General features: G+C 49.2%; 2 protein-coding genes across 2 annotated transcripts in view; both read left to right on the top strand.

The window, feature by feature from the left end:
* Positions 1-2,343: 2,343 nt before the first annotated feature.
* Positions 2,344-14,992, top strand: part of LOC122364296 (collagen alpha-2(I) chain-like) — a 12,940-nt gene continuing 291 nt past the window's right edge. Inside the window, exons 1-3 of the mRNA XM_043334534.1 lie at positions 2,344-2,966; positions 7,756-7,989; positions 8,233-8,404. Coding sequence (XP_043190469.1) covers positions 2,751-2,966; positions 7,756-7,989; positions 8,233-8,404 — 622 coding nt within the window. The 5' untranslated portion in view covers positions 2,344-2,750. The remainder of the gene's footprint in view (positions 2,967-7,755; positions 7,990-8,232; positions 8,405-14,992) is intronic.
* Positions 8,238-14,992, top strand: part of LOC122364311 (collagen alpha-2(IV) chain-like) — a 19,895-nt gene continuing 13,140 nt past the window's right edge. The window contains exon 1 of the mRNA XM_043334564.1: positions 8,238-8,404. The gene's annotated coding sequence lies outside the window, so the exon portion shown is untranslated. The remainder of the gene's footprint in view (positions 8,405-14,992) is intronic.

Raw genomic sequence — 14,992 nt, 5'->3', positions numbered from 1 at the left:
CATCAATAGTCTGTTTCTGCTTCTGTCCGGCCTTTCTCTGCGGGCTAAACTTCTTCTATAGTTGGCTTTGCTGACGTTTTTCCGTTGAGTTTTTAGTCATTGACCAATGAGTTACATGTTTTGTAAATTTAAGCATCGATGCCTAAATGATAAAAAACTTTTGAAAGTCTTTACAGGCCTAGCTGCATAGCTGACGGATGCGCAGGCCGAAGACTTTTTGTTTCGATGTACTGTTTGTGCTTTACCTCTATTTCGAGTGTTGGTATGTGCCGTGTGTCTCATCGATAAGCCTGTTTTTAGTTCCATTAACGTTACGTCGGAAACAAAAGAAGACAAGTGGCTCAGGCATGCCGTTTATCGATGACTGAAGTTGGTCAGTGGTTTCCTGTTTCTGAAAAGAACTACTTGTCGATGTTTGAATACGATTCGAAGCCGATAAGGAATTGGAGGCACGCTTACAGTCATCAGTAAAATGAGATGACCACAGGCCACGTGTACGATATCGACAGAATATGCTCATCTCGGCATCTTCTTACATAGGGCATCACTTTTTTACCGGGGTACGTGATATCATTTAACACCTTTACACAATTTAGAGCCATGTTTTTAACGGGCATCATAAGGGCGTAAGTGCCGGGCGTTCCTTTGCTTTTACAATCAATTGTATAGTGAACTGGATACATTTACGCGTGCAGGTGCTTGCTCTCAGGGATCTCGAAGTGATCAATGCCTACAGAAAAGTGCCTTCATGAAAGTAAAGTCGACTTTCCAACTGGTTTCATACTGCTGGTGAATTGGTGTACGAACTATTGCACGGTGCCACTGTATGCGAATACCGTACTCTAGAACTCCCATCCTCTCGTAATAATCCCTCTGCAAACCACACACCCCTCGACACACATTCGGGGAGCAAATCCTGGCCCCATGCAGGTGAGGCGGCTCATCCACTCGCACACTGTCTTCTATCAGAGCTCACTATCTGGGACTGTGTCAATAGCTGCCGCACACTGGCTAAGAGGGATAAGGCTGAGCCCAGGTCGTGAGGCAGACGGACAGACGGACGGACAGATGGACAGACTCACATATTCTCAGACAGACAGACAAATGGATGGACGGATGAATGGACGGGCAGACGGGCGGAAAGACGGACAGAGGGACATATTTCCTTGACGAATATATGAATGAATGGGCATGAACCTTCAAATGGTCAGACAGACAGAAGGAGGGACTGATAAACGGACAGGCCAACCAAACGTAAGTTGGACAGACCTACATTCACCCAGGGAATGAGTCCTATAGTCACATGCGTCGATCAATATTTTAATTGCGTATTGATCTTAACTTGTCTCGTTAATATTGGAGAAGGCAACGTCTTTTCAATGTTTTTAAATGCACGAATATTATTTTACAGTTGATTGTGATTTCTCGTAAGCTCGTGCTGCGTGCGACAGCGATGCTTTAGACAAGGCACTAGACAGCCAAGGACGTTTCCGGGTCAGTAATATCCAGTGAATGGTACGGCAGATAGCCATGCGCTCGCTCCGTATCAGACAACTATGCTTCGATTGGAGCGGATCGGAGATAGGTGGAACACTTAGGAGGATTACTGAGGGCGATGAGATTCCTGAATTAGGTATCCGCCACGTGACCGAGGTCAAATTGTTTGATACCGAAAATTGTCAGCAATATATTTTTTACGTGAAGGCATTTCCACTGTCCAGTTTGTCGAGCATAAAATTGGCATTCGTTGGCATTACTCATCTACCAAACGTTTAGTTTCCAATTGAGGTCTTTTACCTTCCCACAGCTTTGCGATATTTATTTTTGTAAGTGCTAGTTTCGTGATGTCTCAACAAATAGCTACGCTGGATATTTTCTCATAGCATGCATTGCAAGAAGAAACGACTGCGCATGGGGGATTGAGGCGTCTTGTCCTACTTTTTGCCCCCTCCGTGCTGCGTGTTATCGTCTTGCGCTTATCCTAGTGTGTCCAAACACCACTACGTAATCCAATAGTGGCTGGCAATGATTGTTCATTGACTTTTCGTGCAGCAAAGTGTCCCTTTGTCGTCCATGTGCCCTGATAACGAGCACCGCCGCCCGTCAAGGCCATATCCGTCTGCAATGGCCGCTTAGTTACAACACGCGGGAACACCACACAAACCTATACCGAAGCTGTTGAAAACACAATCCATCTCCTACCTGTGACCCGTCACCGATTTCTCATTCAATCGGCAGCTTCCTCCCCGCCCTGCCCCCTAAGCGAGGGGCCGAGGAGGGGTAGAGGGGGGGGGGTCTGAGCTCGGTTGCCGCGGTGTCAGCCCGGGCACTGTGTACCTGAGCGTTATCGGAGACGGAGCCGCCGGTCTGGCGGCGTGTCACTGAGCAGAGCGGCGTCACACGGACCGGGGCAGACGGCGCCGACGGTAGACGCCAGTCCGCTGCCCAGGCCCGGTCAGACGGGTCACACGAGGTCAACAGAGGTCAACAGAGGTCAACAGAGGTCAGTGGAGGTCAGTGGAGGCCGGTGGAGGTCAGTGGAGGTTACAAGAGGCCAGTTGGACTTTGCAAGAGGTCCACCTGGTCGCACGACGTCAGTGCCAAGTCAGTGTTGGACAAGACATCCAAGGTGAAGGACAACTGAGGGGAAGCTGAAATGCACGACTGTGATAGAAACTCAGCGGAATAGAATCATCTGAGGTGAAAAACTCAGAAGAAACCCGGCTTGGGTGAGACGAACCGGGTCCACAATGCGGCAGAGGACGTCTGGCGACGGCTCGTCTCGCTCGCACGGTCTGAGAGTGTCGGGCCTCGGTGACCGGTGCTGTCATGACCGACCTGTGGTGGCCGGGCTCCACGGGTCAGTCGGCGCCGTGCCGGGGGCCCCTCGGCCCCGGCTGATACGACTGACCTGGCTCCTCCTGATGCTGTCCATGCTTTTCTCGCCAGCCTCGGCGGCGCGAAAGGTGAGTTTGGGGGGGGGGGGGGTGAAAAGGCGGGGGAGGGGTAAGGGTGGAGGAGAGGTGAAGCCTGAGGGGTGGACACCTCTGTCCAGCCTGGTTATTGGAATAGATTGATATTTGGTGATTCAACAAGCTGAACAGCATATCCTGAGGTATGCCTGTAAGTTCACCAAACCATGTGTGACCAATGTCAAATGTGTGGGCATCGATCGGCATTTCATTGGAATAATCAAGATAATTTCACTGAAGTTTAGGTCGTGGGTCAGTTATATCGTCTAGAAGCTCCGCTGATTAGTAAGTCGGGGACTTATTCACTTCCTCAGTGACCCTGTCCTGTTCACGTCTCTAGTCTGTTGGAAATGTCACAAATACCGATAAGCTGAATCCGTGTCGGGCCCTAATAAGGGTTAGAGTGTTACTTTTTTCATTTTATGTAGCTGAACGGTCAAATAAGGTCACATATTCACTACATAGACATACTTATTCAGGAATGGTCGCTGCGGTCAATGGGCTAGCATATAATTTGCTTTGTGTGAATCAGACAGTCAGTGTAATTTTTTGAACACGTAACATTTGTTAATCTCTGGAGGCCCAACGGCTATAGAAGCATCGCCGAACGATGTGGAATTTTTATCAAGAGTGCTCTAGGTACCCCAGGGGCTATATAAGTTAACGATTTCAAAGTCTGTCTCATGGGTCTCAAATCAGGCTTGTTCGGGACTGAATATGGATCTCGAAATAAAGACTCAAAACTTAGTATATGTCATTTTGTCTATTATGTCATGCGTTGTTGCTATTTTGTCAGTATTGCAGTGATTGATTCCAGAGCTGGGCAAGTGCGTTCCTTTAGTGCGTTCCTGCGTTCTTCCGTACGTACGCACCGCCCTTTTTAGGAACGCAAGAACGCAGGAACATAAAGTTTTTCAAAGGAACGCAAGTAAGAGGAACGCACCACCCGAAATTTTGAAGCGTTCCTGCGTTCTTGCGGAACCACCCGAAAAATTATACTGCTGCCAATGACCTCTGTGTCAAATGTTTGAATCTCGAGTACGTATGGTTGCCGGTAGAGGCGCCACTTGTCGGTCGAGTCGAGGAAGGCTTGCTTAGATTTAGTGGTGATGTTTACTATTCGATTCGGTTTTAGGCATTAAATGTGTAAAGATTTTTAGTGGTGATGTTTACTGTTCGATTCAGTTTCAGGCATTAAATGTGTAAAGTAAATATGATAACTTTTACTAAGATACATCTTTTAACTTAACTATTGTTTTTAAGCAGGTCGTATTTTTGTTGAAAACCCTACGGATGATATTGGTAAAACGTATTTCAGATATTCGATTCGGAAAAGAGATGTCGAGCTGCTTTTCGGCCCCACGTCGCCATTCTGGGTATTCTGTGATCGATTCGCCCCGTGTTTGGTTGGGCCCGCGCCGCGTGGTTCGGCGGTATTTTTGAGGGAGGAACGCAGGAACGCAGGAACGCTAACGCACCGAGCGAAAAAAAATGAGGAACGCTATTCCAGGAACGCACTAACCGCGGCCGGAGGAACGCAGGAACGCTAACGCACTACCGAAAATCGAGGAACGCGCCCAGCTCTGATTGATTCGGTCATCTCTGCACATCTCGTCTTTCGATTCGATCCTTTGGGCTGTATAAGGCACGTGTCTGACTGATGGCTGCTCCGTATCGGGGGAACTCTCCAGTCTCAAGGTCTCAGTACAGGGTACAGCTCACATTGCCACAGAAGCGTAGTCAGGGCATCGGGCATTATTGTTAGTCTGAACTCTGAGCCAGAACGGTATTTAGATTTCATCCCATCACGGGTTGCAAGGGAAAATTATCAAAATTTAAAAATTTATCGTGTGATCTCTGAATGTACAATTCCTTGCAAGTCTGTGAATGTGCTGTACCTAAGGGGCCGCAGCTCCTATGCCCCCCGAACTTCGGCCGCAAATACATCGCAACCAAGCGAAAGGAAAGTCGGTTCTGATTTTGATTTGCATACGCTCATCTAGGTGCACCCCCCCCCCCCCCTAAGGTTTTTCGCTAATGGCGTAAAAACGGCGGCGCGTAGTACCCCCCCCCCCCCCTCCGTCTGCGTTATGGAAAAGGCCCTCGCCGGCCTATGGGGGGGGGGGCCTTATAGGGTTTCTTAGTGATGGCTCGGAACACGCTGGCAATTGAGAGCTGAAACTTGGCGTGCCTGACCTTTGAGTCTTTTGAAACCAACCACATTTTCAGGTCAGGTCAGGTCACTGACCTATGGCGTCGTGAGTTTCTTTCCCGAAATACCGCAACTTCGCAACGCCTTCAGTGCCATTAACCCGCGCCCTGCTGGGGGGGGTGTTTGAACACCCCCCCCCTTGTGGTTTTTCGCGAATATCTCAAAAACGGCGGCGCGGAGCGCCGCCGTTTTTGGTACACCTTATCATACATCAATTCTACACATGTTGTGAAAATTTCAGACCAAGGTCATTCAAGGTCAGGTCACCAGGTCACTTGAAGTGACCTCACCTCATAAAAACTTTCAATGTCTGTCATAGCTACACCGAGTGACCGATCGCTTTGAAACTTTCAGCGATTGCTAAGAGCAATAGCATGTACAAAATGTATATCTCAGAATTTTGATATCGATGACCTAAGGTCAGGTCAATTTTGCGACCTCCCCATTATAAGTCAATGGGAGAAAATTGAAATGCGCGTCTTTTGGATGAAAGACATTATAAACACTCCCAACCACCGAATTACAAGTGGTTTAGACACACTGAACATGAAAATGGTGTCCGTGACCCTTGTTTATGCCCTGAGGTCATCTTAGGTCACGAATGGTATCTAACAGTTTTTCGCAAATAACTTTTGATAGAGGCATGCTAGAGCGATGAAAACGCCTTAGATGTGTTCAGCTCGACGATACGGATCGACTGATATGCAACATGACCCTTTCCGGTCAGGTCATGACCTTGACCTGAGGTCAAATTTTCAAGTTGACCTTTCAAGGTCAAGTTATAGTTCATTCGATGCGTCTTGACGAGAGGAACACGATGCCGGTTAAAGTAAGCTCGTACAAGGCTTGGGTCAAAAGTTATTGCAGAAAAACTGTTTTCAAACAAATCGGCTATTTTTGCAGTTTTTGCCCCCTGCAGGCAAAACCGTTGACGTTAGGTCAAATCTGAGAGAATTACTCAGAAAGGGCGTTAATAGGGCTATCGAATGCGCTTTTCCGCGGCGCTGTAGCTCTATTGGTTCCCGAGTTATGCGTTGGCTTCTTGGAAATTTTCGACATTCGACCTAGAAATCGACGAAATTTTGCCTTCAATGAACTCTGGTGACCTGACCTTTGACCTGACCAAAAAATTGACCGAAGTGATTTCGTCATTATTTTTGACGCTCTTTCGAACGCCGCCTTCCGCGTATCGCTACGTAGCCCAGGAGCCGAGTTACAAGGGGGGGGGTGTTCAAACCCCCCCCCCCCCAGCAGGGCGTGGAAATCCAGGACCCCCAGCCGGGCGCGGGTTAATAGGCGAAGTCATATCCCTCCCATCTTCCCAAGGCACTTCTTCGCAATCGAATCGCACATTCCTTGTTAGTGAAACCTGCCTCTTTTAAAGCGACAAGCCTACCTTTGTCGATATCTGTGAGGTGGTAAGACATGATTTCAGACCTCCAGTATAGCTGCGCTACGCACTCAGTTAGCTGCACCGTCTCTGGACACTAACTTCGTAAGGAGAGGTAACTTTTGGCGCCGAGAATGATCTTAAACTATCTAAAGTACACGGAATCGTGATTTCATGCAGTGCACTCCTCGCAAGGTCTGATGCTTCGCTCTTGCATTGTTGACCCTGCGTGACGTCATTTGTCAGTAACGTCATCTGAGTTTTTTGTTAATCTCCCGATCAAATTGAGCTACTTAGTGAGTCAAGAAAGCTATCAATGAACTCTAGGAGACCTGCCAATTCGTATTATATGCAATACCAATGATTTCCTTTGACCAGCTTGATGACCTGAGGGGCTCTGACCTGACCTTGACCCGAGGACCTCACCCGAGAAAAAAGTATACCATTTGACGTGCCTGAGCTAGACAAACACGATGCTGCCAAAATCGCGGCTCTGCGACTATTTTTGGCGATGTTATCTACCAAAAACCAAGTCTGTGCCTTGGGCCACGTGGCTTGACCTCTGAGGTCACCGGCTGACCTGAGACATTAAAATCGGCTACCAATCGCTGCGTCTCGGAACTGGTGCTCACACTCATTTATTTCGCGAGTCTCTAGCTAATTAGGTGCGATGCGGCGAGGGGGGGGGGTCGCACCACCACCCCCTTGGCCGCGGGGCGTACCTACACGTATGTAGAAAACCAATACCTAGGTCAGGCGAGGCGAGGATTAAACTACACTGTGGGCCTTGCCTGAAATTATTTTTTGAGAATAACCTCTGAAGAAAGTTGACGAGGCCAGGGCAATAGCTAAGCGATGAGTTTTAACGCATTGTGCCCTTCATGTGTTACGTACTGACGGTCGTAGCTTGCCGTGATCCAAAATCCACAACCCATTACCCAGGACTCGTGAGCCCGGCCCGTGACCTGATGCTGTGATACAAGAAAAAAATAGCACCCCAATCGCCATCCTCCTCAAGATACGGAACCGATGACCTACGACCCACGCCTCGTGACCTACGATCCGTCACCCAAACACCCGTGTTCCGATACTCATGATGCATAACATCTTTTCTTTTAACCCATAGCTTAGGACCGTCCATGCCCAATAAAGGTAACACTTACCACCATTCTCTCTGACAGGTGCGCAGTCATCACGGACAGTCATGCGTCGGCGCGTGCGAGCCCGGCAGCCCGGGCATCAAAGGTCTTCCGGGCATGACGGGCCTGCAGGGCACCCCGGGAGACACTGGGCCGATGGGCCTGCCGGGTCGCCGCGGACCCCTGGGTGATCGTGGCCAGGAGGGTGACCCAGGAGAACGTGGCTATCGCGGTGACATGGGCGCGCCTGGATTCTCGGGAGCTCCAGGAATACCGGTTAGTGGCGAATGTAGACGAGGAAAGGAAGTTTTCATCGGTTTTGTTGAAAGATTGTGTGAACTGCGTGGATATTTGTGTTTTATTAGAAATAAATACGAACCTTCATCATACCTACATTTCATTTTTACTGTAGTTTCGCTTCAACGATGGTATTACCGTAAGGCTTAGGTCGAAATAATCGCGTAATCTTTAAATGATTTCACGATAGGCAGGTCTGCTGAGTCCCCAGCTGTCCCGCAGGGCTTCAATGGCGAACCAGGGCAACGGGGCCCACCGGGCCCGGACGGCTGCTGCTGCCACCCTGCCGGGCACTCGGGAGGGCCGCCGGCCCTGCCGGACTGCTGCCACCATGCCGGCCACTCGGGCGGGTCGCCGGGCCCGCGCGGCCCGCCCGGGCCCCGCGGAGCTCCAGGTCAGTTCGCAGGGGCGGCGTCAGATCCGGTGGAGAGGGGGCTACGCTGGTATGAGGCCATTGCGAGTGCACTGTGGAGGGCCGAACACCGTTCCGCCTTTTTCATCACCAGGGCAGTCAAATCCTCATCCACGCCTCAACCTCCTGCTCTGGGCTGGACGGGCAACTTTACCCTATGCGGGAAGCTCCCATAGGAACAGGCCCGTAGCCGGGTGAAGGCAGGGATCGCCACGTCATGTTGTGGATCGCTCCTTATCGTAAATTCACACAAATACACACAAAATGCTTTCAGAGTGGGCTGAGCGGCCTGTCCTAGGGGGCGGGCTCAGCCCAGATGACTCACTATATGGTGCCCACCCAGACTAATGTTTCCCCCTAATTCCTATCATCCTTCCGGCTCTGAAATTGTCTCGTCAGACTGGAAGGTCCTAACCCCGGAGCGAAAAAAAGAACTGTAGATGGAGCGGGGCGCTGTGTGTTTCCGATGTGTTCCTGCAGGGACGGAGACGGGTCACTATGTCCCCTCCGTTCCACTATGTCACTATGTCGACCGTTCGCCGCGAGGTGTACAGTAGGTCTATTAAAAAAGTCCCCAGCACCAGTGGGCGCTGCCTTCGCTGAGCCGAACCCCCGTCTGCCCGTCCCATATCGCGCCGGGCTCAGGTCAGGTAGGGTCAGCGGGACCGCTCGGTCCGGCCCGCGGGCGGTGGACGGGCGACCGGTAACGCTTTCCGCCAGCCAGCTGTAGAATCCAACAAACGGGACGGCCACCGCTCAGCGCAGCGAAACCGGTGTTAATCAATGGCAGTAGATGTTCATGGCCACAATGATTATGAGATAGTCATTGTTAGCCCGTGCCCCACAGGAATGCCTAGACTCTCAAGCCCTGTTGGAGTGGAAATGGGGATTAAGCATCATTCTTATAACTCAGCTTTGGGCATTTAAGTGGTATTCGAAGTAGCGTCAAAAGTAGCAAAAAGAAGAAAAGATACTTCAGCCAATTTTAGATCGGGTCAGAGCAAAAGATCACGTCACCAGAGGTCATCGATGATAAAATTTTGCTTGGACAGGGTGCGTTGCGGTTTCCAATTTCCATGGATGCATCAACAGACTCGGAAGCTCGTAACGCTAGCGTGGAGCCGAATTCATATCAACCGCCGCAACAATGCATGGCAGCGCAGCGCAGCGTGCTGCAGCGCGGGGCCGTGAAACACCGCCCACAGCTATCCATGTGTCAGGGCAATCGAACTCACGTGATGGGCTCGGCCCCAGCGGAGCATGAGGCCCAGGACTCCCGCCCAGGCCCCCTGTCTCCCCCTAATTCCTGTCATCCTTCCCACTCTGAAATTGACCGAAAGAGCCTAACCTAACACAACAAGCAGCTCGTTTACCGCTATGTCTGAATAATATTGTCAGATTTAATTAAGGTCAACGGCTAAGCACGTAAATAACAGCAACTGCCATCATCGGTATTATGAGAAAACCAATTGCTTTTCCACAAACACTAAAAGTTTTAAGCTAAACTTGCATGAAATTAATTTTACCAGCCTCATGTTCCTCTTATCAAAACGCTTCGAATGAATCAAAAGTTGATCTTTAAAGGTCATTTGAAGAATTTGGCCGATGTTCAAAGACATGACCTGACCAGAAATGGTCATGATGCATAGCAGGATATTAGATCTGTATCGTGGAACTTTACAAACACTTTAGATGATTTCATAACTTAAGCATGTCTATCAAAAATATTTATTACATGGCTCAGGTGTAAGCTAGGTGTGTGATCATGCTTACGAGTATGTTGAACGCAACTGATAATGTTCTGTTGGCCACAATTTCTATATTTGATCTATCCTCCCGGATTTCATATCTTTATTAATGACACCTTGATGATGTCGAGAAAAAAAAAAACGCTTAGGAGATTTAACAGCCTGAGATACATTCAGTATAAGGAAGGGTCAAGGGTGCTAGATTGCTTCCGTCCTCGCTATCCTCAGGAAAAACCAATCCGCATCGCCCCTAGCCTTCATGTTTACCCCTCTGGACTGAAGGTCACCCCACCAGCCAACCTGTAGTTGATGTCGGTTCCATTCCAGGACACATAATCCTCTTCGGGTGACCGTTGGGGAGACGACTGGAACGCCCCGACAGGGCAATCGTCCCACGGGAACAGTCACGCTTCCGCAGATCACTGTCGCTGGCTCGCACAACCAAATTACTACACCAGAACATAGTTATGTCATAGCTCTGCAAGGGCCTTCTCAGACCGAAAAAGATGGCTCCCTACAAAACAAACAATTTTCTCATTCAGTATTGTATCTCATCAGGCATCACATGTTTTCAGACTTCAGAGTGTGTCTTATGCGTTCCGTCAAAAAAAAAAGCGCAGTTCAACTTTCTCCCATTGACTTTAGCGATCTCAAAATTGACCAGACCTTTCTGTCAGCAATGTCAAACTTGCAAAGTAAACGTTTCAAATACATATACTGTTGCCCATTGAAATCGCTGAAGGTTCTAAAGTGATCGGTTAGTCGATGCATTTAGATATGATGAGCACAGGAACTTTCCTTGAGGTAAGGTCACTTGACGTGACCTGGTGTTATGACCTTCAATTGAAAGACTTGGGCGGAAACAAATGGGTCATTTGAAATCTTAAAATGCTAGATTTTAACAATAATTGCGAACACTATCACGGCCAAATAGTGAGTGAGAAGGGAGTGATTCCCCAACCCCATGTTTAGCTCCTATAATTGAGCTAACTGCTAGAGCCTCGCGGAAAAAACGAGCGCTTGCGTCGTTACATGACACAGCGACTGTTACCCCATTTTAAAATATCAGTGACCTCTTAGGGCAGGTCAAGGGCCCCACGGCATTGGATCGGTTTTTGGTGAAAAACTTCGCAAAAAATGTTCGCATTATCGTCATTTCGATACAATCGTGTTTTCTGTTCTCAGACGCGTCGATTAATATGCTTTTTTGCTTAGGTGAAGCAATTTAGGATGTTTAGGTCAATGTCATGTTAGGGCAACACAGGTCACGAAGCTGTTGAAAGGAGGACATATTGCATAACATTTGATTCGGCAAGTCTTGCAGAGTCCATTGATGGCTGTCCCGACTGGCTAGCTCATTTTCCTCGGGAGTTATTGACGAAGCCCTCCTATTGACGAGCACTCCGTCACGCAAGGTGAGCAATGCAAAAGTGAAGCATTAACCCTCGCCGGACCTATTGGTTTCTACATACGCGCCGGCCGAGGGGGGGGGGCGGGTACGACCCCTCGCCGTTTCGCCCCTAGTGGAGCTAGCGCGCCGCGGAAAAAACGAGCGTGTGCGCCGTTACGAGACGCAGAGATTGATACCCGATTTTAAGGTCCTAGGTCAACCGGTGACCTCTGAGGTCAGGTCAAGTGCCCCAAGGTACGGTTCAGTTTTTGGTGAATAACTTCGCAAAAAACGGCCGCAGAGCGCCGATTTTGGCAGCATCGTGTTCGCCTTGCTCATGCGCGTCGAATGATATACTTTTTGTTCGGGTCAGGTCAACTTGGGGTGTTGACCTCAGGTCAAGGTCAGGTCAGCACCCCCAGGTCACGAAGCTGGTTGAAAGAGGTCATGTCGCATATCATTCGATTCGGCAGGTCTTCCTGAGTCCACTGGTGGCTTTCCCGACTCGCTAGCTCAATTTGATCAAGAGTTATTGACGAAAAACTAATATGACCTTGATGACGTCATAAATGACGTCACACAAGGTCAACATTGCAAAAGTGACGCATCTAACCTTGCAAGGAGTGCATCAAATCACGATTCTGTGTGCTTGAGATAGTTGGAGATCGTTCCCGGCGCCAGAATAGTAGTTTTCATTTTTCCCCATTGACTTATAATGGTGAGGTCACGAAAATGACCTGACCTCATATGACCTTTAGGAAAAATCCGAGATATAAAAGTAGTGAGACTCATAATGGATACTAGATCCTGCAAGCTTCATTTCCTTGTGACATCTCCTCTGGCAGTGAGGGCGTTGCGAAGTTGCGACATCTGAAGACCGTGCAGAGGTTCACTTATGACGTCATAGGTCAGTGACCTGACCAGATTAAAAAATGCGGTTGGTGTCAAAAGATCCGGCTTGAAATAAAGGTCAGGTATGCCAAGTTTCAGCTCTCTATCGCCAGCGTGTTCGGAGCTATCGCGACAAAAACCCTATGGGGGGATGGCACCCGCCCCCCCCCCCCCCCTCGGCCGGCGAGGGTTAAACCTTGCCAAGAATGTATGAAGTCACGAGTTCATGTGCTTGAGGTATAGTTTTAGGTCATCATTACGGATTTGCATCATTTTACAACCGACGACCGTGCAGTCTGCAGAGGTTTACTTAACCCTCGCCGGCACAGGGGGGGAGGGGTTGATGCAACCCCCCCCCCATAAGGTTTTTCGCGAATAACTCGCGTAAAAAGCGGCCCATCGCGACGAAACTTTCAGTACCCTCGCATTGATCAATTTTACACGTTCCCTGAAAATTTCATGACCCTGACCCCAATGACCTTTGACCTGTGACCTCTTTTCCGTGACCATGTTTGGCCGAAATCGCGATTCGGCGTATGTCGGCTCGCATTAGCCGCGCGTTTGCAAGCTTTTCGTGGTTTCAAACGTTCAAACATGTGATTTGATGTTGCTCCCATACATTAGGGTGGGTGTCAAGGTCACCTGAAGGTCAGGTCAGGTAAATAACCTTTGGTGAACTCGGTTCACTTTTTCGAGTTCTACATGTTTCGAGGCTAGTTTTTGGAGCTGGATTCGAATTTAGCAACCATTTGAACATTTACGAAGCAGTTTTGGTAATTTCATAACACGTTACGAAGCTGTAAGAGGCGGTTGACACATATTACGAATACCCGTCACAACCCCTACCGGTTGACCTGACCTGACCTGACCCGACCTGGTCTAAATGCTTAAAAACATAATTTCTGATCAAAACTAACACGATATTCGTGATCAGCACCCCGGAAAACCACATAGCAGCCACACTTTACGACTTTCTAGCAGGTCCCGATTTTCCCGGTTTTCGGGTCATTGACCTGACCTGGAAGGTCACCCGATGACCTAGGACCTTAAAATTGGGTATCATCGGCTTCCTCTCGTGACGTGCAGCACGCTCGTTTTTTCCGCGAAGCTCTAGCTCGATCAGGGGCCAAACGCGAGGGGGGGTCGTACCAACCCCCCCCCCCCTTGTGCCGTCGAAGGACGCAAAATGGCCTGTGCCGGCGAGGGTTAAGACGTCATAGTTAAGTGACCTGACATGAAAACGTGGTTGATTTCAAATGATCCGGCTTGAATCAAACATAAGGCATATGAAATGTCAGCCTTCTATCATCAGTGTGCTTTGAGCTCCCACAAAAAAAAAAAAAATACATGGTGGCGGCATCCACCCCTTTTTCTCGGCCGGAGAGGGTTAAACCTCGCTTCGAATTATTGCAGATAATGATGCGACCGAAAACAAAGTATTTATCTGTGTCTAGAACGGCCGCTGACTTGTTGGACAAGATCCCCAATCCTAATTTGCTAGATGGGAATAAAATACTCGGCATAAATTATGATACATATATACCCCTCGATTTGCCCTCGCGCTAAGTCAATTCTATTCATCACTGTCGCTTTTTTATCCGAGATGATGTCGCCGCTAAACGGGTTGTTTTGTTTGCTTGCTTGCGTTGAATGGTCATTACGGATTATTGAAGGATTATGATATACATAATAGGAATGGGGCAAGGGAGGATATGCACTGCAGTGCAGGTGTTTAATTTAGATCACAAAGGCATCATTTCCGGCATCGTGCAGTCACTATCTTCCCCTCCTCTGCACTGCGGCATCGCTGCGCCCCACACGCGGCGTCCTCACTCCACGGCCGGCCGCCGCCAACTGACCCTTTCGCCGGGCGCCGCGACCTGACCCGTGTCACTGCCGCGGCCTGCGCAATAGAGTCGGGGCTGGAATCCGGGGGTTCGGCCGGCCGGCCGCCTCTGGAGCGGGGGACTTTTTTAGTAGACCTACTGTACATATGACATGTTAATAATCAATTATCCAGGTCTGAGTGGGCCGAGACCGTCATGGCCAGGGCGGCAAATGGTCAGAGGGCGGTGCAGAAAGCCGAGCGATGTGAATAATTGCATTGATGGTTACATATGCCCTGCGTTCGGCATCTGGAAAATGAGGGATAGTTATCCGGGATCACCGGTAGGTATTTGGTATTGCGGGACTATCGATGCAATTAGTCGAATTTTTAGATCGCGTTTGCTTCACAAATGACTCTTTTACTCGTTGTCATGTGCCGACTGCCGTTGTGCAAGGTGTCACCTTAAAACACCGAATGATCCCGGTGATCCCGGAAAATTATCCCAATTTTCCAGATGCCGAAAACACGCATGGTCTCCGGTAAAGGTAGCTTGGAACATGGGGTAGTTAGATCAACAAGCAAGGGCGGCGCAGGACCAAAGGTGTGTACTCGAGTGACCAGTCTCTCCTAGCCTTTAATTAAGCTCTGCCTGCCTGAGTCTTGGGAGTCTGGCCAGGGGTCTGGACTGGCTGTAACCGCTGACATGTGCGCTC

The sequence above is a fragment of the Amphibalanus amphitrite genome, unplaced genomic scaffold (genome assembly GCF_019059575.1).
Source record: "Amphibalanus amphitrite isolate SeventyFive unplaced genomic scaffold, NRLGWU_Aamphi_draft 000668F_arrow, whole genome shotgun sequence".
NCBI classification, from domain to species: Eukaryota; Metazoa; Arthropoda; class Thecostraca; order Balanomorpha; family Balanidae; genus Amphibalanus; species Amphibalanus amphitrite.
This window is presented reverse-complemented; position numbering and strand designations above follow the sequence as displayed.